The sequence below is a fragment of the Zonotrichia leucophrys genome, chromosome 20 (assembly GCF_028769735.1).
Source record: "Zonotrichia leucophrys gambelii isolate GWCS_2022_RI chromosome 20, RI_Zleu_2.0, whole genome shotgun sequence".
NCBI classification, from domain to species: domain Eukaryota; kingdom Metazoa; phylum Chordata; class Aves; order Passeriformes; family Passerellidae; genus Zonotrichia; species Zonotrichia leucophrys.
The window spans coordinates 2,623,016-2,650,058 of record NC_088189.1 but is presented as its reverse complement, the minus strand read 5'-3'; the positions used below and the strand labels follow the sequence as shown (position 1 = coordinate 2,650,058).

Below are 27,043 nucleotides of genomic sequence, written 5' to 3'. Positions count from 1 at the left end.
GCAGACGTCCTCCCTCCTCGAGGCAGTTCCCGGGATTTTCTCTCCCGAGCGCTTTGGAGCGGGCGGGCGGGCGAGCGAGAGCGCTTGGGTTTATCCGCCTGCTCCTCCCACCAGAGCCACCCTCCCGCCGCTCCCCGCCGAGCGCGCCGCTCACACGGCTCCGCCGCGGCGTGCGGGACGCGGGCACCGCGCTCCGCTCCCGCCACCGCCGCCACCGCCGGGGGAAGCGCCTCGGGCCGCCGCCGCCGCTGCCGCCCCGTCCATGGGCCGGTGCCGCTGATCAGCCCCCGCCGCCGCCGCCTCGGGCCATGAGCGGGCTGCGGCGCCTCCGCGGGGGCTGAGCCCGTCCGTCCGTCGGTCCGTCCGTGCGCGCCCCCCGCGCATGCCGGTGGCGGGGCGCGTCCCGCGGCGGGGCAGCCCCGCGCCCCCCGCGCCGCCCCGCAGCCGCCGCCGCCGCGCCGCGATGCCGGTGGCGGGGCGCGGGCAGCCCGCCTCCTGGCTGCTGGTGCTGGGCGCCGCCGCGCCCGCCCTCTGGCTGCGCTGCGTGCTCGCCGACTTCACGGTGGACAACGAGGTGCACTCCAGCTTCATCCACCGGCGGCTGCGCGGCCCCGAGCGCCGCGAGATGCAGCGGGAGATCCTCTCCATCCTCGGCCTGCCGCACCGCCCGCGGCCGCACCTCCACGGCAAGCACAACTCGGCCCCCATGTTCATGCTGGACCTTTACAATGCCATGTCCGTAGAGGAGGGGGCGGCGGGGGCCGCCGCTGAGGACGGCGAGGGCTTCTCTTACCCCTACAAGCCCATCTTCAGCACCCAGGGGCCGCCTCTGGCCAGCCTGCAGGACAGCAACTTCCTCACCGAAGCTGACATGGTCATGAGCTTCGTCAACTTGGGTGAGTGCCGGGCTCGGCGGGGCTGGGTCGGGGGTAACCGGGGGGGAACCGTGCCAGGGGGAGCTGGAGAGGGGACCCGGCCACCGACGGGAGGACAGGGGCTGGCGGCGCAGGTGGCCCCGGCTGGGAGCTGTTTCCCAGCGGGGCAGGTGGGTGACAGCCCACCTGGGCGAGGAAGGGCAGGTAGCGGCCCTCGGCAGGGCGGCTGCTTTGCCAGGCGGTAATTGAATGGCATCGGTGGGGAAAGAAAGTGCTCAGACTTCCCCTCGCAGCATCGGACAGCCACGAGCTGTCCCCACGCTCCACACACGCCGGCACTCTGAGCTCTTTGTCGTCCGCTCCCTTTGATAGTGGCTGCGCGTCAGAAATGGGATTTGCAGGTAGGAGTTAAACAGGACGATGAGCAGGTCTGCTCCGCATCCCGCGCCGCCGAGGAGGACACGAAAGGCAGGCAGAGCACGGCGCGGGTCCCGCACCGCTCCCGCGGGATGCGGGGACGCACGGCCGGGACCGTTCCCTGCGGCATCCCAGCCCGCGCTCCCTCGGCCGCAGGGGCTGAGCCGCTCGCACATGTTTTCCTAATGGCTTGGGAGGGATTCCGCAGTAAATCCTTATTTACTCCTGCAGCTTTTCCTGTTGACCCCAGTTTATGCCGCTAACTCGCCTCTTTTCACAAGCACATGTGGATGGGTTTATGCAAACGATACGAGAGTTGGCACGCTTTGTATGCGCCTCACTAGGCCTCCCTAATTGGATGCCACGGCCCAATCTGATTTCTATTTGCTCGCTGTAGATTGCACACCCGTGTGGACTGACTTGGCCGGATTTGAGTAAAACATTGTCAGGGTGCGCATTCTATTTTAAATATATAATTATAGACCTGGCTCGCTCTCTCCGTTTTTAGAGCTCATCATGTGCGGCTCTCAAACCACACACGTACAGATTGGGTGCCTGCGAGTTCAAGGCAGAACCTGAATCGTGTTTCCAAAACAAGATCAGCTCAGACTTTGTCCCAAACAAAGGGAAACGCAAAGTGCAAGAGGATCACACCTCTGGCACATAACCTGCCAGGAATTACAGACCCCCATCTCCAATAAATCCATTAACACCTTTATGGATGTCACTGTTCTGGACACTTCCACTGTCTGGAGCTTCAGAGGCAGCAAAGATTAAATCACCACCTAAACCACCACCTCTCTAATCCCAGCACTTTAACTAACTTGAAAAGCTCAGCAGCTGTAAAGGCTCTGTGACACACGTTAATAATTATTAGACACGGTAGCCTTCCCGGCACAATTCCTGCATGATAAGGAGCCACGGGACGCTGTGGGAGAGCTCTAGTTTGCATGAGCTGCGCCTCCTTATTAACTGCCATAAGCTTCACAGTGGGAAACTCGGAATTACATCTGGCCCGGGGGCTGTGCTCCATGAGGGCTGGTGCTTTCCATTTGGAATTACAGTGCTTGTCTAGTCACTGCTGGATACTTAAGCCGATGAGCAATGATACATTTAAAATCAAATATTTGAGCAGTCAAAAGTACCAATAGCAGTCAAATATTTGACTTTGAAGATAAGGGTGACCTTGCTAACACTGTTCTCCGTGGTTCTTGTGTCCTACACCGAGTGCAAGGAGAGCCCTGAGCAGAGGACAAAAGATGTTCAAATAACAATAGCGAAATTCACTCTTTGCTTTCCATTTCAGTACCTTATGAAACATGTAAGTACATAATGGCAGGGAGTTTAGCTCTGCTCCTCAGGTGTAGTAATTTACTGAATCACCAGTGAAACTGCAGCGCTCCCATCCCACATTGCCAAGAGTCTCTTGTCACCTCATGTAAGAGTTATAAGAAAAAGTTAATATTTAGGCCATTGATGGGTTTGAATACAAAGGAACGAAATCAATCCATAAATGTGAAATAAAAGTTACATTTTGGATATGTCTGTGTCTATGTGAGAACTTTGTATGGAGCAAGTTTCACCTGTATAAGCCATAACCCCCGATAATCGACATCCTGATGCAGTTTGGTGACTGCAGTGGATTTATTCATTCATTTCAACTTGCCAGGGTTTGTTGTCAGCTTAGAAATGCAAGAGTGTTCTTCATGCAAAATCCTAAATGATTATTTTATTTAATTGCTGTCAGCATGGTCAGGGAGCAGTAAGAGCACAAGCACAAGCAAAGCCCAGCAGTTTTAAGGACAGGTGGAATTACGACCAGCAAGGCACTTTTTGGAGGTTTATCTGTGCTGTTTTGTTCCCTTGTCAACAGAGCATGCCAGGACGAGTTTAAAAAGGACACAGATCTATAAGAGCTTTCTTCATCGCTGTGCACACCTTTCATCCCATTATAGTCATTCCTCTTTCATCTTTATAGGACAAAGGCAGGCTTGTTTATGGAGGTTTTAATGAATTAGAGCAGCCACTCACTCCGTATATAATCAAACACAACACCTGCTTTGAGACATACAGTTTTCTATGACATTCAGGGAAAATTAGAAGATCTATTGTAGAACTGAATTTTTGTGGAGACTTTCTACAATGATCCCTTTTAAAGCAGAGCTGGATTCCTAAATGCAGACTGTAGTAAACTGTGTCCTACTTTTGTAAGAGATACTCTGTGAGCATTGCATTTCACAGGTAGGCTTTTATTACTATAGCAGAGCCATCACAATGAGGAAGTGTCACAGCATAATAAAGTTTCATTTTAGCATGGAGGAAGTAAAAGCGAGCAAAGAAATAATACTTTGAAATTTCAGTCAATAAAAAACGGTAATTCCAGGCTTCCAAATGCTAATCTACAAAAGCACTTTTTTTGCCTTATTCATATTCCTCATCCATCTAGTTGTACAACTTTAGAGGGAATAATATTAAAAAAAAAACTACATTGCAAGATTTACTGGGCTACATAGTAAAAACCCCAACAACAAACCCCACACACATTGATTTCTATGGAGATACTGTGTATATTTAGTGCAGAAAATTTATGCTGGGTATTGGTAGGGAGGAACCAGAATACAGGTGCTCCGTTTTAGGGAGCTTTGTACTAAGCACAGTTTTACTTACTGTAAAATCCTGACAACTAATTAGATTTAGATTTATAACCAGCTAATTTACGGGCTACATTTTGTCTTAGCTTACACCTGTGCTAAGATGGATGGGGAATGGAGTTGTGTCAAGAATGAAGTTATTTGTAAATTAAAAGAGAATTTAGCCACAGTGGTCTAAGTTAGCCAGTTAATTACTGGCTAATTTTGTGAAATTTATTACTATAATTTTAACATTTAGAATTTAATTTCAGATCCTGTCCAGTACAGTTTACAAACTGATCCATTTTAGGAACCGAAAAAACGCAAAGCATTTTCTGCACAAGTTTAATTTCAGTTTATAAACAGCAGCTAAGGAGTAAACATCCTCTAGATGACTTAGGCCTTCTCTTCTAAAAATAATTGCCTTGTGCTTATGCTGGTAAACTTGCCTTGGTAAACAGACTTGCTTAGAATATTTTTAAAAGAGTCGGCACAAGTGATACGCAATTTGTTAATTTGTCTCGTGGTTGATTATAAAATGAACAACGTTGTTTAATCCTGGCAAAAAAGAAGTGGGGGGGGAATTAGTCATTCTTGGAAGGAGCACTTGAAAGTGGCTTTTGTTAATATAAATCAAGAAGCTGAAGAGCCCCCAAGTTTCCTTTTATTTCATACCATCTGGCTATCCTTTTTGTTGACAAGTGTTTGGCATAGAGAACCATCTCTTTGCCCTTTAATAACAGGCTTTAACACTGTAGGGTATTAGAAAAAGATTCTATAACAGTTAAAAAATTTCCTTCGGGGAATACTTTATAAAGTGAGCACGGGCTGCAGGCATTTGCAGCTGTAACCTGGCTTGTGTTAAAATTTGGAAGGGGCTGCCTTGCATTCCAGCTCACTACAGGCCTTCATTGGTGTACAGCCAAAGGTTAATATAGATGTCACACAGTTTTTCTTTGGAGAGCCTCACATATAAGAGTACGAGTACAGCTGTGTTTTTAGTAACCCTTTCATAATCACTTCTTTTAAACCTCATTTTCCTGCTTGTATAAATCAAAGATTTTCAAGGATATTTGACCTGGATTTGAACTTATTTGATCTTCACATATTTCCCACTTGAAACAAAGCAGATTAAAAGTTAGCCCTGGATGCCTGGTCCCCATCACATGGTTTGTCCATACATTAGGCCAAGCCCTCGGCTTTTTTTTTTCCTTCTATTCCACCTAATGCTGTTAAAAGCTCTCAAGCCTGAACAGGTACATCCCATAATTGTTTTGGGCAGTGTGGATATGTGCAGCCCTTGGTGGTGTAACACTGGCTTAAGGCAGAAATCTCGCAGCCAAGGTACGAAAGGACCGTGCAGCAAGTGACCAGCAGGTATTCTCTGAATGTGCAGACCTATCCAGAGAAAATTTAATTAATTTTCTAATTTCCAGGAGTAAAACTACAGAGCAGGACGGGAACCATTTACCTCTGCCATGGGGGTATGCTGGCAGAATAGAAAGGAGCAGCCAAGGACAGATGTCCTTACACAAGGAGAAAGGACCTGGAAATTGTCCCTATCCCCTGGATCACAGCAGATTTATCCCAGAGCAGGGTCTTTGCTCTGTTCCCACACAGGCTGCCCTGGGGGGGTGAATCCCCTCTGTGAGCTGCAGTTTAGAAGCCAAAACACAGCAGCTCTGAAAGGGCTTTGAAGGAGACAAGCCTTGATAGCCAGGTCCTGTGATGCCAGCAACAGGAGCTGGGCACCAGTGGAGCGTGCAGGACCTGCTCCCAGTGCTCCCAGTGCCCCCAGTTGTGCCATGCCCATGTCTCTGTGTGTGTCCCAGCTCTCCCCCTGCAAAGGAGCTTTAATGGCCTCTGGACAGGCAGCACAAAACCAGGCACTGCATTCCCTGGAAATCAGCCTGAAACACATTTTCGGGTCGGCGGGGAGAGACGTGTGAGAGAAGGTTACACAAGTGGTTGGAAACATTAATTAAAAAAAAGATTATAACTATTAAAGCCCAGTCAGAGCCGTTGACAGGCTCCTTTTAAATAGGACACTGTGATGTTTTAGTTTAATACATTCTGGCAGTGTCACTGGGGTTAAGGCTAATACTGGGATGTGTGGATCCTGTCATGTTATTGTCAGGAGGAATGCAGGGATTAGGTTGGAGAGTGGCGGTGGGTGAGTGCTGCAGCTGTGTACACTTATTATAAAAGATTTAAGTCCCACTGGTAAAATCAATATATTAAATTGCAAGAGCCCCTGTTTTTAATTAGTTTAAATCAAATATACGGTTAGTGCCATTAGGGCTGCTATCCTTGAACCAAGTGAGGAAATGCTAATATTTATGTGGAAACTGTTAATTTGTGGTTAAAATGATAACACATTTAGTTTTATGCCTCTAAATTGTCCTAACTGGATGAATACCAGTGAGAAGTTGCAATGATGGATGAAGTCATCTGAGCAAGAACACAAGTAAGCAAATTTTGATAGCATGCCAGATAAGGAGACTACCTGTTGATATACAGCATTAAGAGACCATGATATTTTAAACCTTTCCAGTCCTCCTCTCTAGGGCCTACATCAAAGTACTTTTATGAATTAACTACATATATATATCAAAAATATATACCATTACTATATATAAATAAAATATGCTATTTTATATATGTATATTTCTTCTCTAAATGGAAGAAACTTCTAAAGAAATGAGAGAGCTGTTTAAGTTAGTTTCAGGATGGAGATTTTCCTTTTCAACTCTTTGAAATAAACGAGACTACACAAAAGGACTAATCACACGGATAAAGTTCTGCACATGCTTAAGTTTGGAAAAATGGAAACCCAAGAGAAAATTCTTGGCTAGGTCTTCATTGGTGTAAATTGTCAAATTTCTACTGAAGCTGGCCCTGTGGTCTCATTTATACAACTCTACGTCCAAAGTAATTCCCATAAACTCCCTCTTGATTTACACGAGCAGCACTGAGAGCAGAATTGGGCCAGAGAAGTGCCCCTGTGTTGGAATAATGAGCATGCAGTAGTTTCTGCTTGAGCTTCACAGAGTTTCCTCTCCTAATCTTGAAATTGTTTCTGAGGGAAGTTTCCTTTGCTGCAAACAGTCAAAACATGAACCAGCTCCTATTAGTCACTGCTTATCATTATTATTAGCCCGATCCATGTTGTTGAACTACAGCTGAATTCCCATCCTTGCAACAAACAGAATTTAGCAAATAATGTTTGACAAAAATGTGAAACTGATATTTCTTAATACAAGACATATTTCATATGGAGAAACTTCAGTGCTGAAAGATTCCTGGTATCAAAATATCTGAATCATAGTACAAATAAACAGCGCCTTGTAAAGGCTGCGGGGCCAAATTCCGTGCTGGAGTAATTCCACTGAAGTTAGTGGAATTGTGCCAGGAGATAAACTGCCATCTAGATTTTTTTGGTGTTGAGGCTTTTGTCAGTAAAAATCTTTGCTGCAGAAAAGGTTGCAGGTAGCAAAGATCAAACTGGTTCTGATTCAAAAAGCCCTTTTGGAAATCTTTGTTTCATTGATGAGGACCACAAAGTTTGCTGAGCCTCCCCTGTATTTGGGTGTATGTCCTACAATTCCATTATTTATACATAAATATACCTGATTTACAGCAGGTAACAGAGAAGCCATGGTGGGTGTAATCCCCACCACACTGTGGCTTACCCCATCTTTTAAACATTTGTGCCATCTACATCTGAGAGTCAGTGAAAATCCAGACTGAGTGGATTGAATTAATGGCAACTTTGAGACTACAAGTTTTAGTGTAATTGCTTTATTGTTTGGGAACCAAGATGCTTACAGTCCAGTTCCTGTGCAAACATGTTTAACGTGTGTTAATGTGTTTCAAAACCAGACCCTCTCCGCAGAATTCTGCTTTTCATTAATTGACATCAGTAGCATGGTACAGTATTTCAAAGCACTGGCCAAATATAAACTGTGTTTCTAATTTCCTTACTTTCCTGTGTTTGGAATGCCAATGTTAATTTGTTCCCATGGAAGAGTGAGAGCTGCCAACCACAGTTTTATATAAATGGCTTTACAGTGCAGGGCTGCCAACATTAAATGATACTTAGGAATTTTCATGACATTTTGTATTTAATGCCGTGTGTGTGAGAGAGAGAAATTGAGGGAGATGTATGGCATGTTGAACAGCACAAGCTCTGATGATCAAGGCAAATGTTTGAAGAAATTCATCCTTTGAGGAACTGTTACTCAATGTTTCTTCTTATTTAGGATTTTTTAATAATCTGTCAGATACTACACAGCATATTCCTTATGCCTAGAAAAAAGCTGTTTTGCAGGAAACTTTGTTGCTAACGATCCAAACAATTCCCCCCCACACCCCCCAATAATTTTAGTTATTTATTAATAGATGAGCAGATGGACTTTAGTTTATGTTGTTCCTCTGATCATTCTGAACTGGATTGTAAGAATGTGATATTACTCAACGTGAGAAAATGCAAAAGCAAAAAAAGGTGCCACTACTAAGGAAGAGGGGAATTAACTGATTTTAGTTTGACTGCCAACAGGTAATTTTTCTTTAGCAGAATAGTAGCAGCTAGATAAAATCATTTGCCTCTCTTAAAGAAAAAAATCAAGCATTATCATAACTTCTTTAGTGGTATGTCTGCCTTTGTACATAACCCAAACGTGAAGTTCTCTTTAAACAAAGTTTATTTTAAACTGATAATGGTAAAAACAAAGTCTGTTTATGTATTTCTCCCTTAATTCCTGGAAGATATTCAAAATACAAATTGTTCACGTTTCAGTAGATTCCCCTTAATGAGTGCTATGGTTTATCTCTCCATTTCCCCAGTTTATTGGAACAGGTGCAGTGTCTGCCATCTGTGCCAGCCCCGTGCTATACCAACAAACAAAGTGTTGTTTTGGTTCACTGGATTTAAAAGTCTCCTGAGAGTAAAGAAATGAAAGAGAAAGAATTTAGAAAGTGCCTAGTGAAGGAAAAGCACTTCAAGTAATGTGCTTTGTCACTCAAGTCTTCCCGTAAATTACCTTAAACTATTTCTAAACTGTTTGAAAAATATTATCTGCAGAGGATTAGGTTTCTGTTGCATCTCAGAGGTTCCACACTATTCTTTATCATCCTTATCCTACCACAGTAGCTTCCAAGTTAGAGTATTTTGTTGTCAGGTTGAATTAAATTGTACGGGAGTAAAAAACTCTTTTTTTCCTTCTCTTAAAGTAGAAGAACTGTGAATTTTCTTTCCCCCACCCCCCCCAGTGTTTCTGCTTCCACCTCATTTAAGAGATACTGCAAATAGCCATCCAAGTTTAAACAAGATTATGTTGTAATTAGACAGACAAACTCATAATTATTTAAGGGCTAAACCAACAACAACAACCCTTTCAGGTTCATTTTGACAGTGTTTATCCAGTGTATCTGGAAAGGCTTACAATTAAAGTGCCTGAAGGGTGGGGATGAGATTTTTCAGCATGCAGTCAGTGCTATCGGGTCCACCTGGCCTGGGAAACTATGCAGGCTTTGTAGTGGAGAAAATCCCTTAACTTAGATCTTCATGGCAAGCTCTTAAAAGCTACCTTCCTTTAAAAAAAACCAACAAAAAACAAGGAAAAGGAGGCAGAGGGAAGGCAGCTTCCCCCTAAGCAATAATTAAAGCGAGCAGGAGCTCCCTCAGTGCTGGGGGAGCAGCAGATGAGCTGATAATCACACAGAGCATCACCCTGCAAGGTTTTCTGTGCTGGATAATCACACAGAGCATCACCCTGCAAGGTTTGCTGTGCTGGATAATCACACAGAGCATCACCCTGCAAGGTTTTCTGTGCTGGATAACCACACAGAGCATCACCCTGCAAGGTTTTCTGTGCTGGATAATCACACAGAGCATCACCCTGCAAGGTTCTACCTGCTGCACACAGGAGCTTTCCAAAGGAGCACAGAGTTTGCTGTGCTTCTGCAGCCGGCTCCCCATGCTGGGCTGAATCAGAGCTCCTCACAGCCCCACTGATGTCACACAGCCCCAGTGATGCCACCCCAGCTCTTCACAGCCCCACTGATGTCACCTGAGGTCCTCACAGCCCCACTGATGTCACCCCAGCTCCTCACAGCCTCACTGGTGTCACCTCAGCCTCAGTGATGTCACCCCAGCCCCACTGATGTCACACAGCCCCACTGATGTCCCCACAGCCCTGCACAGCCCCACACAGCCCCACTGATGTCACCATAGCCCACTGATGTCACCTGAGTTCTTCAGAGCCCCGCTGATGTCACTCAGGCCCACTAATGTCATACAGCCCCAGTGATGTCACCTCAGCCCTGCAGAGCCCCACTGATGTCACCACAGCCCCAGTGATGTCACCCCAACTCTGCACAGCCCCACTGATGTCAACCCAGCTCCTCACAGCCCCACTGATGTCACCCCAGCCCCACTGATGTCACCCCAGCATCCTCCCTCAGCTGCAGCGGCCTGGCCCCAGGCCACCCTGGCAGTGAAGTCACCAGCCCTGGCACCCTCTGAGGAGCTGGCACTGGCTATAATTCACCCTGGGGGCTGTAATTGATCCTGGGGCCTGGAAATCAGCCTGAGCCCTGGCCCTGGAGCCCCTGGGCCAATCCTGCCCCTGGCCCCTGCCTTGCCTTGGCACTGGGGGGGCTCCCTCGGCTTTGCCAATTGTTCTTCCCGCAGCTCAGTGGCTGTAAAACTTTTTAAAAGAGAGCAGAAGAGCTCTGGGAGAGGGACTAAAAAATGCTCATAAAATAATGCAGTGTTGGAGGTTGGGAGTTTTAATTCTGATGGAGAGGAGGGTTTCCTCCTGGGTGAGCACTGGGGATGGGGTTGGGTGGGTTTCCTTTGTCAGTGCCTGGAACACCCAGTGCCTGTACTGAGCCCTTTGGCACCACAAGGGAAAGCAAATTCAGCATTTAAACACAAAATTAAAAATTACTGTAATTTAGAAATTCTGAATTCTGGTGCCTACATTTGGGTACTGTTCTTTTGTATTCATATTTTAACAATTTTATTTACATAAGACAATTGTTTGTAATGCCATGAATGATAACCAGTCATCACCAAGAGGAATCCATTCCTAATTGTATTTGTTCTACCCACAAGTTGCTCTTCCCTTGGTTCTCAAGGTTAAAACTTTTTCCATCACTAAAAATATTCCGAACAATTTAATCTTGCTACTTTTATTTGTTTATTACTCTGCAGTCATTATAACCCCACAGGGACTTTTTAGATGTTAATAAAGAGCACTGCACATCACTTTTCCTGAAGCTTGTGTGGCACTATAAACATTATGCTGGGTTTAAGTTCCCCTTTCTGACCATATCCTTAAAAAATTCAGTATTTGTTAAGAGAATGGAGGGGATTTTTTTTCTTTTCTTTTTAACAAAAAGAAATAAAAGGGGGGTGGAGGAAAGAAGTAACTTTAGCCTCAATCTGCTAGCTACATAAAACAGTAAATGTTCAGCTGAGGCAGGGAAAAACCAGAACTGCTAGAGACTGGTTGTTTCCTTTTGGAGGAAACAATAAATGTGCCCACTTGTATTTTAACAACATTACTACTGGGCCCCCTAATTACACAAATATACTTGTAATAAACTGCAGGAGAGAAGAACTGAAAAAGATCTGTGATGAATGATTCTTTCTCCTTAGCTCAAAAAGAAACTTTTGGGTAACTACTCTTAAATCTTGGCCCAAATCAGGAGATGAAGATATTTCAGCACTATGTGATGAATCATTTGTCTCCTGAGACAGGTGAAAAGGAGAAGCAAATCAGACATGTGGTGTAAAACTTCTCTCATTGGTGTGGACACAACTCTGACCTCTGAGTACAATAGTTCCTGCAATCCATGGCATGCACTGTAATGAAATTACCAGAATATTAGAAAATAGGAAATCCCTGACATTTCTGCTGCATTAAAGCCTGACACAGGGAATACAGAAACACACAAAAGAGCCCAGAATGAGGCAGGGACTCATCCAAGCAAGACCCAAATATTTCTCCAGCAAACAGAAACTGTCATTTTGCTCATTAGTCCACAGCTGTGAGATGAGAGCTGCTTCACTGAAAATCCTGCAGAGGAGGGAGGTGAATGTAAACCAGTGTGTGTGACACACTGAGAGGGAGGTGAATGTAAACCAGTGTGTGACACACTGAGAATCTCCTCCCTGGGCTGGAGCTGTGGCCCAAGGAGTGAGCAGAGCCTGGCAGGGAGGACACTGAGCTGGAGAAGGGTGCTCTGTGCTCCTGCTCCTTCAGAGATGCTCTCACAAACTTCCCACACACTCATTTCTGTGCTCCTGCTCCTTCAGAGATGCTCTCACAAACCCCCCACACTCACTTCTGTGCTATTTTTGCAGTTGCACACCTCAGGACTGAGCTGTGCTCCCTCCATTCATGCCAGGCCCATGCAGGACACCAGGGTGTATTTCAACAGCTGATCTTTTACCCCAGAGCTGCAGTTGCAAAATTGTGCTTGAAGACACACAAAAACCAAAACAAAGCAGCAAATGCTGTTGTTAGGGGCTGACTCAGGAGGCCTGTGTGGCCCAGCCCTAGTGAGAGGCTCAGTGTCAGGAATCCAGCAGGGCTGTGGTATGCAGGGCTAGGTGCTGCTGATGTCACTGATGGGCTTATCTTGTACCAAAAGAAAATTCCTCTTGTATAAAAGGGATCGTGGGTGGGAATTAAACTGCAAATAAATCTCTGCCTCACCCTCAGATGCCGTTATGCCTGGGGCATGGGCCACCAACGTTTGGGGTGTGAAGGGGACAGACACGTGCCCGTGCCCTACACGTGAATATTTCATGTTTGTTTTCCTGAGGACATTCCTGAAATAGCAGTTTAACCTTGCCATCACTCTGGGACACTAACATTTTACATCTGCACACAGGAGTACATGTGCATGTCTGCAGCCCCCAGGTCCTCAATACTCGTAGCTCTCAGGGCTGTGTAGAGTTAATAAAGAACAAACAGCTGCCTGCCTATTTCTCAATAAAATAAATGTGTTGCACAGCAAATGTTCCTAGAAAGCAGAAGCTGTGAGTCCCATCCCAGGGTGAAGGACGTGTGGTGCTGGCAGGGAGGTCATTCCAGGCAGTGACTCCTCTCCAGGTCCCCTGTCCCAATCCCAGTGCCCCACCTGAGCTCGCCTCTCTTGGCAGCACAGAGCAAACATGATGATCTCAAAGAAAAATGTGAACTAGGTCATCAAGTCACACTTGCATGAGGAAGGGCACTCCACAGCGTCTCTGTAAGCAGCAACTGATGTTTCTAATGGTTATTTTCCAAAACATCCCTCCAAATACTCCATTTCTGTCTAATAATTATCAACTGTGTTAATACCACTGGACCTCCCGCATGCAGAGTACCTGAGCAAGAGGCAATGGCTGCAGCAGATTGGGTGCAAGGAGAGCAGGGATCTGGCAGGGATTTCCCCTCTGGGGCAGCAGGACCTTTCCCCTCCATAGTTTGCTGTCCCCTAATCTCCCAGCTCTGCTGCCCAGAGCTGCAGATGTTCGTCAGAGCACAGACAAGCTCCAAAGGCCCAGCTGGTCGTGGGGCACAGCTCAGTGTGTACATTCCTAGCTGAGGTTTTGCTGATCACAATCAAAGGCTGAGATCCTTATCTGATGGCCTGTGCCTGATATCTGCTGCTTATTTTGTAATATCCCACAAACTGCTCTCTCAACAGCACCAGAACCTGGGATTTCAGCTGAGAAATCCAGCAAATTGCATGGCTCCAAACCTGGGAAACTGGTTTTTAATTATTTTCCTTTTATCCCAGCAAACCACAAGAAAGGCTGGATTCCCTGCAAATCCTGCTGTGCTCCTCCCAGGGAGCCTGTGCAGGTGTAGGCCCACACTCCTGCAGCGTTTGGGGGGATGCTGGAGCTGTTGTGGCAATACAATATTAAAGGAGGATTAATTAGATTTGTGCCATTTATTTGGGCAGCTGTGCAGTAGATGAAAGGAAGTCTAATGCAAATGAAATGAATAAGCCTGAAGAGGCCGATGTCCAGTCACAGCTCCACTCGTGTCCCTCAGCACAGCTGGGGCAGAAATGGGCACATTCCTTTGGCAAAAATGAGGCATTTGAAGATTCCATCAGCTGAGCTTTCCCTTTCAAGTGTTGCCAGTAGATGCAAAACATATACATGTGCTTTTAAAAGACTTTTATTTTGAACTCAAGATGTGAATCTATGGCATTAAGAAAAGCAGAACAATCCTTTATTTAGCTGCACCTGCACCTTAATGCCTAATGAGTTTAGTCTGATGGAATCCAGACCTCAGGAAGGATTATAAATTCTCATTTGATTTCATTTACTTTTAAAATACCTTAAACCAGCTGTACCAGCCCAGAATCCAGCCCTTCTTTCTCTATCAGTTTTCCAAGTGTTGAATCTTTGCTGTCTTAAGTAACTTTATGCTATATAATGATACTGCAATAGTAATAAAAAACAGAGAGCAACTTGGAAAAACATCATGCAGTAGAAGACAATTAACATATAAGCTTAAAAGCATCAGATTATGAGCACTTCATGAAGTTCTTTTGGCCCTGGAGGGAAGGTTTGGAACTCTCCAGACACCAGAGGTACCTTTGGCCATTTCTGTCTGTTTTGTGTAAACACATTAGAGATACTCAAACAGTGATCTTCCCAAAATTACTGACTCAGGCTGTTTGTTATGAATAGTAGCTAATTTATCAAATTATTCAAAAACATATTACTTTGTCCCATTGTAGATACTGGAATGCAAGGGAAAAAAATTGATCCTGTTACATCTCTGAATGATCAAATCATTGCATTGAAGAATTAGAATAACAAGATTTGATTTTAATTTGCATGTCCTCTGCACATGCCAGTTGCAGATTGAGGTGCCTGTGCCCTCCACAAGATCTCATTTTCCTCCAAATCCTTCCCTTGTGGGCTTTTCTCCCCATTTTGTTTGCCTGTAGCAGTCTCACACTGCCTCTTATCTCCCCTGCTGAATCCACTTTATTTCTGACCAGATCTGCTCAGCCGCTTCTCTCTCCTTCCTTGGGGGTGTTTCCATTTGCTCAGGGTGTGCAAGCAGTCAGGGCAGGCTGCTGGTTTTTGCATCAGTGATATTTGGAGACCTGCTCAGTCTCAGAGCAGGTTGCAGGAAGCACCTTGGGCCCCATTTGTCAAGTGTCTGGACTGGGGGATTATTTTTCTCAATAAACCTTACTGCCACTTAACTTTTCTCCCTCTTTGTGCTCTGCAACCTCTTCCCCCCTGAGACGCCCATCACCCTCCTGCTTTCTCCTCCTCCCATTTCTGTGCTGTGGCTGCCACCCCAGCCTGATCCTCATCAGGAATTCTCCCCAGATTGCCACTATCTCCGTGACCCTTGGATGCCCTGGAAAAATGTGTGACTTGCAATTCACACCTAAGGCTGGCACAGCTTTCCTGGGAAGCTGGCCTGGCCAGATCCAGCTCCCTGGTTCCTCAGCCTTGCTGTCCCCTGAATGACAGAGTCAGTGAGCAGTGTGGTGTAGCCATCATCTCTGCTCAAACGGGGAAGAGAAAAATGTGCTCCTGCATCTTCACACACCTCCCACAGCTGCACCCAGAGGATCTGGGGGATGTGTTAGGCAGCAGCGTGCCTCTGCTCTCAGGCTGTGTCATTCCATTGTGCAGACAGGGAAAAGAAAGCAGGAGCAATGAGGAGCTTCTGCCTGTCCTTCTGCTCACTGCTCAGTTTGGCTGCAGGGACATTTCCAGGGCAGGGTGTGGAGCAGAGCTGAGGCTGCCTTGGGGTGCTGTGCACTCACCCCAGCCTGCCCTGTGCACCCATAGGGTCCCTGCAGGAGCTGCTGCCCAGGTGCATCCCATTTTCAGTACACAGAGACACAACAGCCCTGCTCTGCCCTGTCAGGGGTGAGCACCAGCCTGGCTTAACCCTGATCCCAGAGCCAGCACCAGAGCTCGAGACATCTGTGATGGCCACAGCACTGCCCAGCTGGGGGGACACGGGAGGAGCCACAATTTACAGCATCAGCACAGTCCCCAGCTTGCCCCTCTGGAAAACAGCCACCCACAAGGATTTGGGAATGGGAGAGCTGGTGGGGTGAATCCCCAGGTCAGCACTGTCCTGGGTTTTGGTCAGCACTGTCCTGGGCTCCCCCTTTCCTGTGAAAGGAGGAAGAGAAACAGGATCTGGGAGCCTGGAGAGGGAGGCCCTGCAGGAGATTTCCTTATAGTGGATTCCAGGAGGATGAAGGTAGAAATAGAGGCAGTCTGTCAAAAGGAACAACTTCATGAACTCCCATTTTTCTTTCTTTTCGCTGCCACCCCTCCCTGAATTCTCCATTCCCTCACACCACTGAAATCCCACAGCAATCCTCAGTGCATTACAGCAGCTGCAGATGGATTGCAGCTCCATGTGCTGCTGTGTTTCACGTGACAGGGCTGTGAATAAGGTATTCTGTAGAAACACAACTCTTCCCTGCTTATTTAACTTTGCTTTCCCCAGATACACATGCAGACACAGCAAACAGCACCAGGAGTCACACCACCGTGGGTCTGTTTACTATTAGGAGAGTTTTGTGTTCTCAGAGCAGTCCCAGGTGTAAATTTTTCACAATACCTTTCATCTCGTCTGGCTCTGCTTTCAGCAGAGAAACCACAGCCCGAGCGGGCACCCATCAGGGCACACTCGGGAAGGAAAATGGATTACCTGTGCTTAACCTGCCCAGAAACTCCATGGATGCTCTTGAAAATGAAATGGTTTTACCATCCAGCATTGCTCAGAGTGTCTGCAGAGAAATCCCAGCAGGGAATGTCTCTGAATCCAGACAGCAGCATGCACGATTCCCTCTGTCATTTCCTCCCCACTGGCTGTTTCCCCCTTTGCCATCTACCACACTTGGGAATTTTAACTTAAAGGGCTCCTGGGTGACACATGGGGTGAGGAGAGGATGTGGTGGCTCTCAGCATCCTCTGGTCCCCACACACATTCCCTGGTGGCTCCTGCCTGGCCTGGGCACCACACTGACCCCAGCACTGGGGGAACACCCATTCAGGAACACCAGGAAGGGAGAAACACCCATTTATGAACACCAGGAAGGGAGAAACACCCATTTCTGTCCTGAGCAGCCCTTGCTAGCTGAAGTTTGACTGAGTCAGGAAGAACTTGCTGCTGTTTGGGAGATAATTAAACCCATCTTCCCTCGCCTGGCTGTTTGCACACGCACAATGATACCATTGTTCAGAGTCATGCAACACACATGCTGACATTAAAGTGTTTAATCTTGTACTACAGTATTCCATTATTTTTTGGACATCTGTACATGATAGAAAGGCTTCGTATTAAGGGATTTGTTGACAAAGAAATGGCTAATGCTGATACATGTGTGGACTGAAAGGATCTTTCCAAGTTGTGTTCTGCAGTAGGGAGGCTGCTGCTTCCCAGGCCTGAGCCTGGCACAGATGTGATATGCACTGTTGCTATTACCACTTTTCAATTTATAACAAGGAGTCAGTGTTCAGAAGAATTTTGGAAGCTCCCTGCTGGGTTTGTGGCTAGGTGGTCTCGCTGGCAATACCAGCTCCATGCTGAAAGCTGAACAAATGAAGTGATGGCTAAAGGGAGAATATTAACTCCAGAGGGTTTTTTTCCCCTTGCGAAGTAAAAATGCTCACCCCAGATCACTTTGCAGAGTGAGCACTAAAGAATTTCCAACTTCTGGGTTTGGGGATAGGGATTTATGGAGCCTGGTTTTCATCTTCTTGGAAATTAGTGCATTAGTGCTGCTCTCCACCCATGGATGGGGCAGGACTTTGCCCTGGCACATGCTGAATTGACCATGCAAGAAAGAGTTTATCACCTTCTCCTCCCTGTCCCTGGCTGTAAAATGGGTCCCTGAGCAGGGCTGGGTGCAGGTTCCCTTCTGCTGAGGCCTGCCCTGGCTCAGAGCAGCCCCTTCAGCAAAGGGCACACGGGGACAGAGCATCAGGGCAGGGCTTGGGCACACGGGGACAGAGCACCAGGGCAGGGCTTGGGCACACAGGGACAGAGCATCAGGGCATGGCTTGGGCACACGGGGACAGAGCACCAGGGCAGGGCTTGGGCACACGGGGACAGAGCATCAGGGCAGGGCTGCAGATGGGGACAGAGCACCAGGGCAGGGTTGGGCACACAGGGACAGAGCACCAGGGCAGGGTTGGGCACACGGGGACAGAGCACCAGGGCAGGGTTGGGCACACAGGGACAGAGCACCAGGGCAGGGTTGGGCACACAGGGACAGAGCATCAGGGCAGGGCTTGGGCACACGGGGACAGAGCATCAGGGCAGGGCTTGGGCACATGGGGACAGAGTCCCCCAATATCTGGGGGTGCTGAGCCTGTGGCTCAAGGACAGGCTGTGGTTTCAGAAGTGGCAGGATGGCAGCAATCCCTGGTGATGGGATGCATTAATGGGTTATAGAAAAACCACAGGCTATATTTCTAGTAAGCTTATGTCACAGATCAGAACTTAGGCTGTATTTGTTTTTCCTTAGGTTTCTCCAAAAACCTGCACTAGCTTCTAGATGACTTGGAGAGCTGCAACTATTCCATGTACAAGGCCTGCCAAATACTGTTTTTATCACTCTTTAAAAAAAAAATTTAAAATATATCCCATCACACACCCCAGGACATTTGCTGTACTCCATTTATAGAACTCCCAATTTATATTCTTCAACTATTTCTTCAATTATTTCTGTAAGTGCTGCTTTAGCTGCCTAATGTCAGCATGTAAATCACGAAGCCAAGAGAATGAAACAGATGAAAACCAATCACAGAACTTTGCATTCCCAAATTCTTGCCATTATAAATTTCCTGCCACTGCCCCTGTAACTCTTGCTGTCAAGGACAATGAGGAGGGAAACATTCCCTTTGCTGGCTGTGGCCTGGCATGACATTATTGCAATAATCTTTATTATAGTCCCCCTTCTCCTCAGAAAAATATAAGGACTGGCCTTGCATTTCTTGCTCAACCAGGCGCCCTGCTGAGCCCAGTGGGCTCTTTCAGCTGCACAGACCGCTGGATCCTGCCCCTAATTGGTTTCCTCCTTCTTGAACCCCAGCAACATAAGGAGAAAAGGCCTATATTTCATAAGTGCCATGGTTTTATCCACCAATTTAGAGACAAAGAAGTGCAATTTATAGAGGGAACATTTTATGCCTGTTAATTAGGAGCCCATCGAGAGGTCTCGAATTCGGCATCCCGAAAATTTACAGCTCGATTTCACAAGCACCACCAGCAGCCCCAGCCCCAGGGGTGGCCCTGGCCTCCCTCCCTCCATGCTGGGAGGTCCCTGCTGCTCTGGGAGCTGGGACAGGCCAGGAGCCACCCAAAGGATCAGCTTTTGGGAAAGGGGACATTTCTTTCCAGTGGGATGCACTTCCCAAGGGAGGCAGGAGGGTGAGGCAGGAGATGGGAGTGGAGCTTCCTGAGAGACATGGGGCTGGTGGGGCTCAGGTGCCGCTGGTTTCTGGGATTCTGTTTTCTGGGAATCTGCACTGAAATGATGCAACAGAGCTCCTGAAGCTTTGGCTTCAGTCTCAGGGGGTAAAAATGGAGGGAAAGAAAGGTAAATTTTCTTGGAAAATTCGAACAAGAATTTGCACTGCTGGATGCAGATGTGTCAGTCAGAGTTTAGAGATCCAGCCTGGGCCTCAGGACAGTCCAGTCTCAGCCACCTCTGAGGAAACAGTGCTCGTTTTCTGTAGCTCTGCAGCTGCTGGAGAGAAAGCAGACAAAGACTCTCCTACCCTCTAAACTCACCACACAGGTAGGCTCTGAAAACCTGTTAGACCTTAATGCCAGAGCCTGGCAGATTCTTTTTGGCATTTGAATTTCTGTGGGGTTTCTCAGGCAGCTGCTGGTGGCTCAGCAGCAGCCTGGCTGAGAGGCTGAGGCAGGGGGTGTTGTCTTTTGGAATCTATTTTCCTTTGACTTATCTTTCAGTCTCAGGAATTCAGGACCTTTAATCTATTTGAGATTAAAGTCCTTAACAAATCCCTTCTGGCCTTTTTTGGGAGTGAAGAAGTTACAGACACCCTACTGCACATTCCTTCTGCTGCCTTTTTCCATTGTAAATGAGAAACAAGTAGCTCTAATTGTTGTAAGCACTACAATAAATGAGACAACTGCTCTCAAAGTGCCTTATAAAAACAATTAACATATTATCAGGTGAAAGTGTTAACAAGAAAATTTAAGTTTTTACTTGTTTATATATTCAAAGTGTATTCTAAGTGCCTCACCCAAATGTGCCAGGGAGGAAGAGCTGTGGAATTACCAAAGCTTTCCCAGTTAGGCAACCTGAGAACAAAATATATTCATCTAATGTTGAGTTTCTTTCTGAAAAGCAGGTTTTTGCATCTTCAGAAAACAAGAGAGTAAAAATACCTAAGCAGGGAGATTGGCCTCTTGTGAAATCCATTGAAATTAGTGAAAATATTTCTATTGACTTGCCTGGCATTTAGATAAGCTCTTTAATTCTTCAATAATAATTATTTTAGCACAGTCATTCTTGGGGAAAATTCTCGCTGTGATTCCCTAGCCCTTTGTTGAACACCTGGGGCTGGTGGCTGGCCTGGTGCTGCTGTGCTGGGTCCCTGGGCTGAGCTGGGATGTGTGGGGAGAAATAAAAACACTGCAAGCTGTGCCCCACCATAATCCCTGTGTCACGAGGCAGGCCTGGCCACCAGCAATCCCTGACACCACCCCAAAGTCCAACCAGGTGTGCAGAATTAGCTCAGGGTGGCTTTGCCCTTGCCAGCAGAGATTCACAAAAGGGCTGCAAAGAGTTGGAGTTAGTTTATTTCTAACCTCAACATATTTTGCTGTGAAAATGACCAAACATGGGATCAGCTGAAGTTTCCAGCTTTATGCTGATGTATCATTTGCTTTGGAAGCTTGGGAGCCTGGGTGCTAAACCAGAATCTCAAGGTTTTCTATCCAACATTATTTTTTTGTTACAGGCATTAACTGTATGGCTGCAAGTTCTAAATATCACCAGCCACACTGTTCCATCCCTGTCTGCTGATGTTTTTAAGTTCTGTATCTTCAGCACACGCCACGACAAGCACCCAGTATTTGTTGACATTTTATCTCCAGCTTTCCCATATTTTTGGATCTGATACCTGGCTGCCTCACACCTGAGCACATGTGCCCATCCTGTTTGCTTTAACCATCCCTGGCAGTTGCACAACTCTGTCCTGCCCCCTCTTGCATCACCACCAGGCCACAACAGAGCCTTGGAGACACAAAGGACTTCAGAGGGCTGGGAGCCCTCTCTGTGTCAGATAGAGCAGCACTCAGATCCTGCTCAGATAGCAAGGCCAGGCTTTCAGAGGTGCTGATCTGACTTGCATGTTTGTGACAGGTGTGGCCAAGCCACTGATAACCACCAGCCTGAGATATTCCTTGTTTTGGCTGCATCTCCTTAATTGTTCCCCCACAATTTCTGGTGTCTTGCTTATTTTCTCATGCATCTGATGTCCTCCTCCATCCCACAGCTCCCACTCTCTCCACCTTTCCCAAGGACTGTGCCAGGGGGAGTGCCTGATGATCCTCATCCACCAGAGCCCCAATTGACTGCCACACTCGCCATGCCAAGGGTTATTTTACACCAGCAATTTTAGAGCCCTGTGTTAAATTAGGCCTCAGATTAAGCCCTGTGTTAAATTAGGCCAAATTGAGTTAGAATTTGTCTGCAGTGGCTGTGCCTCCAGAATGCAATGCCGCTTCTGAGAATGAGGAGAGGCTCACACGCATCACCTGTGGGTGACTTGGGATTGTTTTTCAGGGAGAGGAAATGCCCTGTTTTCCCACAGTCAGGGCACACAGTCTGTTTCACAGCAGAATTATTTTTCAAGGGTGTTCTTCCTTTTCCTATTTTACAACCTCTGATTGCGCATCCAGAGCTTTGGCTTCCTCTCCAAGCAGCTGCCTTGCCAAGGCATTTGAATTGTGAGCTGGAATTTCCAATGTTTGAAATTAGCATCTGAGCTAAAACCATTCACCAAAGCCTTTGGGTAGTAGATTTGTGAGAACTATGAGCCTGGGACAAAGATGAGTTGAAGTTCTGTGGGCAGAAGGGCTATGAAGCACATCCAGCAAATACTCAAAATGCTTGATGTGTTTTAAGGGAGCATTTAACATTAATTTAATGGTGAACAAACAGCTGAGATTAAGTCCTTCAAGGATGACCAAAAAGTTGTTCTTATGGTCATTGTATCAATAGGGATAATGGATTTTATAAATCTAATGGAGGAGCTACAAAATCACATCCAAAGATGCAAAGAATTGCGTCTTTGCAAGATGCAAAACTACAGTCACATCCAAAGAAATGCTGCAGCAATTCTCTTGAACTGTTTCAGTGAACACTTAAAATACCACTATTCCCCCTTGCCTTTTTTCTTAAGCTCTCCCCCCACTCTCCCCCTTGCAACTCCTCAGGTAATTAACTGGAAATGACCCAGTTGCAGCATTGTCAGAGGTCTAACACCCATCAAACCCAGGAAACTCAGGCTCCTTGAATGCTCCCCTGCTTACCCCGTGCTGTTGCGCTTAGGGTATTACAGGGGTCTGCAGAAAGTGCTTGATCAGATATACTGTACCACATGTTCCCAAATACCAGCACACAGCAGCAGGACTTGGGGATAGGATTTCAGCCTTCATAATGAAGAGTCTTGCTTTTATGAGTTCGAGTCAGACCCTTAACGTTATTTTAACATAGATTTTGGTGTTTAATTATGTAATAAGATTTACTGCAGTCATCTAACAGATGTTGATTCAGGGTCAGTGTTTCTCATAAATTAGTTCTGAAAGGATTTGTTACTTCTGGGTCAGCAGATAGGTCCAGAGTGCAAAGAAAAAGGGGAAAAACAATAAACACTGAGTTGAAGGGTTTCTTGGGATTCTTTCTTCAGTTACATATCCACATATTTTCATGATCTTAATGACTATAGCCACAGGAATGTTTGCTTTAACACTAAAGATGGCTCAGGCCAAAACCCTATATCCAAACATCTGCAAAGCATGGGAAAGTTCAAACTTTGGGGCTCTTTATTTTATGACCCTGGCTGTTAATTTTTCATACTAACACGACACATTTTTTCTAGGGCTCAGCAGTGGGAATTGCTGTGACCTTTAGCAGCACCCCAAAAAGTTTCATCTTCATGTGCTTGTTGTCAGACCTTGTGTATAAAGTGCAGCTAAAGGCCAGTGTTGGTTGATGCAGTTGTCATCACACATATACTGAAAAGCTGCACCCACCTTCCTCTGGAAATTCAACCTTCCCATGTCTTTGGAAGCAAATCATGTTTGTACATCCTACTGCTAACAGCTGCAACTAAACCCACACAGCATTATACTCATTCTTCTACATTTGTGGTTAAAGGAGGGATTCCATATTAAAGTATTTTTCATTCCATTTTAATTTAGTTGCAGATAAATTCCTTTAAAGCTGAAATTATGCTCTTTATATCTTATTCTGCTAGGAGTACTTTGGAGGAGAGGGATTGAGGCTCGTTTAATAGTGTTGCTAGCACGTCCAGGGCAGTTGTAGCCTGCCAAGTCTTTCACAAACACTGGTGAATATTCACAATATTCCTCCACATCAGGGTAAGAGACACCAAATGTTGCCCCTGAGATGTTTTAGCAGAGGTGCAACAGAGAGCACTCAACACATAAAACCATTTGCTAAACTTAACCACCTTTGCCTTGGAAAGTGTAGAGGTTTCATACCTAAAAAGCTCCTCTAAGATGAATCCCAGCTATGAGTAAGAGCTCTGAAGCATTTCCCTGAGCAGCAATCACACAGTGGCAAACTGGACTCCTCTCAGAAGGGATGTGAGAGAGGAGGAAGAGTCCATGGCCAGGGGCTGAGCCTCAGCCAGCAAAGCAGCGCTGAACCTGCTCCGTGCTTGGACACAGCCCCGCTCCCAGAGCCTCCCCAGCTCTGTCCCTGCCATGGGGACACCCTGGCCACGGACTCACAAACCCTGAGCTGTGTTTGTGCCATGCAGAGCTGTCAATTTAAACAGCACTGTCCAGAGCCACGCTTGGAACTCCTCTTTTTTTCAGGAGTAATTCCCTTTAAGTCAATGGATTTACACAATGGATTTGCTGCTGCCAGAAGCAAAATCAGGCCTGTAGGAAGACACACATTCCTGGCCAAGGAAATCTCAGAGCTAACTACTTGAATTGTGCACTCGAGCTGCAGAGAGGTCAAGTGGACAGACGACAGGACTGGGACATATAGGAAGTCCCTGGTTCAAACCTCAGCTCTTAAAATGTCATGCGTTGTGACCTTGGGCGAGTCAGTTCATCCCCTTACAGCTCCGTTTCCCCCTTCTCCTTTGTCTGACTTGTCTGTTTAATTTGGAATTTGTTCCAAGAAGGGTGCCTAGCCTCCTGTGCTGGGCTGGGGCACTGACACCTCTCCTCCCCCCTGCTGCAGGACTGGATTGAAGTCTTTGTTTCCTCCCAACACTGACCCCTGCTTCCGTGCCACAAGCAGGGTTACAGGGGACCACCAGCTTCCATCAGGGGACAGGCAGGCCTGTCACCCCCTGGGACAGCACACATCCCAACACCAGCACTTGTTATTTCACAGTCAGGGTTGGGAGGTGGAAGGAAGCCCTCACTTTGAACAGTTGCTTCACAGCCCTGATCACTAAAGATCCTTTAAAATGAAAGCTTTGACCCTACGGAGAGGAGCCGTGAGCTCGTGATGAGTTCAGCTGGCACCAAATGTGGGTCACTGGCATGAAAAGCCTCGAGGGCTGGAATTTGTGTCTATAGAGTGTGGGTATGTGTGTGTGTGACTGTCAGGAGCAGAGCCAGGCTGAGAACCAGCACTCCTGAAAAGCCCCATCTGTTTGTCTCAGCTCCTTCCCACAGCAGCTCAGTCGTTATCGGTGGCAAATGTCCAGAGTCACTTGTCAGGCACAAAGCTGCCAAAAATCATTAAAACACAATGGCCCCCTGTGCCAGCCAACTGTGAAACTGTTCCAAAGGGAGCCTGATAAACACATATATGCCCATAATAACCCAGATAGAGGCAGGTATTTCCTCTGTGCTTTGGTGATCTGAGCAGCCCCCGAGGTGCTGCCATCAGATATTCCCGCCCTTGTCTGTTGTGGCAGCTCGGAGGGTGTTTGCTGGCGAGGGAAGGGGAACAAAGCAGGTGCCTAATGGGCTGTTTTCTGTTCCAGTGGAGCATGACAGGGAGTTCCACCACCAGCGCTGCCACTACCGAGAGTTCAGGTTCGACCTCTCGCGGATCCCCGAGGGGGAGGCGGTGACGGCGGCCGAGTTCAGGATCTACAAGGATTTCATCCGCGAGCGCTTCGACAACGAAACCTTCCAGATCAGCGTCTACCAGGTCCTGCAGGAGCACCCGGGGAGGTGAGGCACCCACGGGCACACCCTGCTGAGGGCACAGCCAGGGCTCTCAGAGAGCCTGTGGCCATCAGCACACGAGGGGCTGCGTTTGGCATTGGGGTGGGCAGGGGATCCCAGTGATGCTGCTGCAGCAGCTCCTGAGTGTTGTGGTGTGGGCACAAGTGCCCTGGGAGCCTCCCCATGGCCCAGGGATCATCCCCACCCCGTTCTGCCCTCCGCGAGCACTCAGTAGCCTGGTTGTGTGGTAGTGCAGAATAAGTATCATAAACCAGGAATATCTCAAGATTTCTGCAAGAAATCCCCCCCTTTGTCCTGTCCCTGATGGATCCTGAGGTGGCAAACTCAAATGTTTTCTTTAGAATTGTAGCTTAATTGGCAAACCCAAGGAGAGATGCCCTGTGAGCCTCCCCATGCCCCAGGGAGCATCCCCAGCACTCCTGCTCTGCCCTCTGGGAGCACTGTGCCATGTGCTAGTGCAGAAAAACTATCATAAACCAGGAATATCTCCAGATTTCTGGAAGAAATCCCCATTTCCTCCTGTCCCAATGGATCCTGAGGTGGCAAACCAAGGAGAGATGCCCTGGGAGCCTCCCCGTGCGCCAGGCTGCATCCCCAGCACTCCTGCTCTGCCCTCTGGGAGCACTCAGTGACCTGGTTGTGTGCTATTACAGCAAAACTATCATAAACCAGGAATATCTCAAGATTTCTGCAAGAAATCCCCCCTTCCTCCTGCCCCTGATGGATCCTGAGGTGGCAAACCCAAATGCTTCCTTTGGAATTGTAGCTTAATTACCAGCCCTTATTATCAAAGGCATTCAAGCTCCCTAATTAACAAAGACAGATGACACCATGCTTTTAATATTGACTGATTGTTTTGCATGTGCAAAACTACAAGATGAGCTATTAAATCCCTTCCAAGCAATTATTAATGTATGCCAAGCTCCCTGACAAATCCTCCAGGGAACTTGAATAAGAACATATGTTCAATTTTCTCATCTGTTTTTAGTTCCAATTAATCAGCAATCCCAAACCACTTATCAAAGGCACTTAGTTTCATTTGCACAGATTTCTTTCACATACAAATCCTACCAAAAGTAGATTGCATTTATTTATGTGAAAAGTATTTACAATCACATTCTAGTCAGAAGTTATTCTTTAGGACTACTAAATATGGGCTAATAATACCACAGTTCTAATTTAGGTTTATGAAAAGAGAAACACTAGGGATTTAAAAAGTGGAAAGTCCAAAAGGGTAAGAAAAAAAAGTATAATCAGGACTCTGGCTTTATAGTTTTATAAGAGCTAATAAAAATGCAGAAAAATTGAAATATGTCAGGAAACCTTGTCAACTTTTTTTTTAATGGTGAGAATTTCTACCGGCTTTGCTGGATGGTAAAAATATTTAACCACTGGTGTGTTTTCTTCCACATCTGAAATTCTGATTTTATAGCTTAAAACTCATGGTTCTCCTGGCATTTCTAATGATGCAATTATTTGCAGTGTTTGGGGACTGTTCTAAAACTAAATATATTTTTATCAAACAGTGCTAATTCAAACTGTACATTTTAACCAGGTCTTCCTTAAAGGAGAAGGCACCAAGCCAGAGCTGTGCACAGGGCCCATCAGATGTCCTGCTCAGCCTAAGCATTTCAGTTTATTCCCTCTCAGGTCACTCCAGAGGCAG

At 46.6% G+C, this 27,043-nt stretch overlaps 1 protein-coding gene across 1 annotated transcript in view; it reads left to right on the top strand.

The window, feature by feature from the left end:
• The first annotated feature begins 367 nt into the window (after positions 1-367).
• Positions 368-27,043, top strand: part of BMP7 (bone morphogenetic protein 7) — a 39,945-nt gene continuing 13,269 nt past the window's right edge. The window contains exons 1-2 of the mRNA XM_064730082.1: positions 368-896; positions 25,170-25,362. Coding sequence (XP_064586152.1) covers positions 383-896; positions 25,170-25,362 — 707 coding nt within the window. The 5' untranslated portion in view covers positions 368-382. The remainder of the gene's footprint in view (positions 897-25,169; positions 25,363-27,043) is intronic.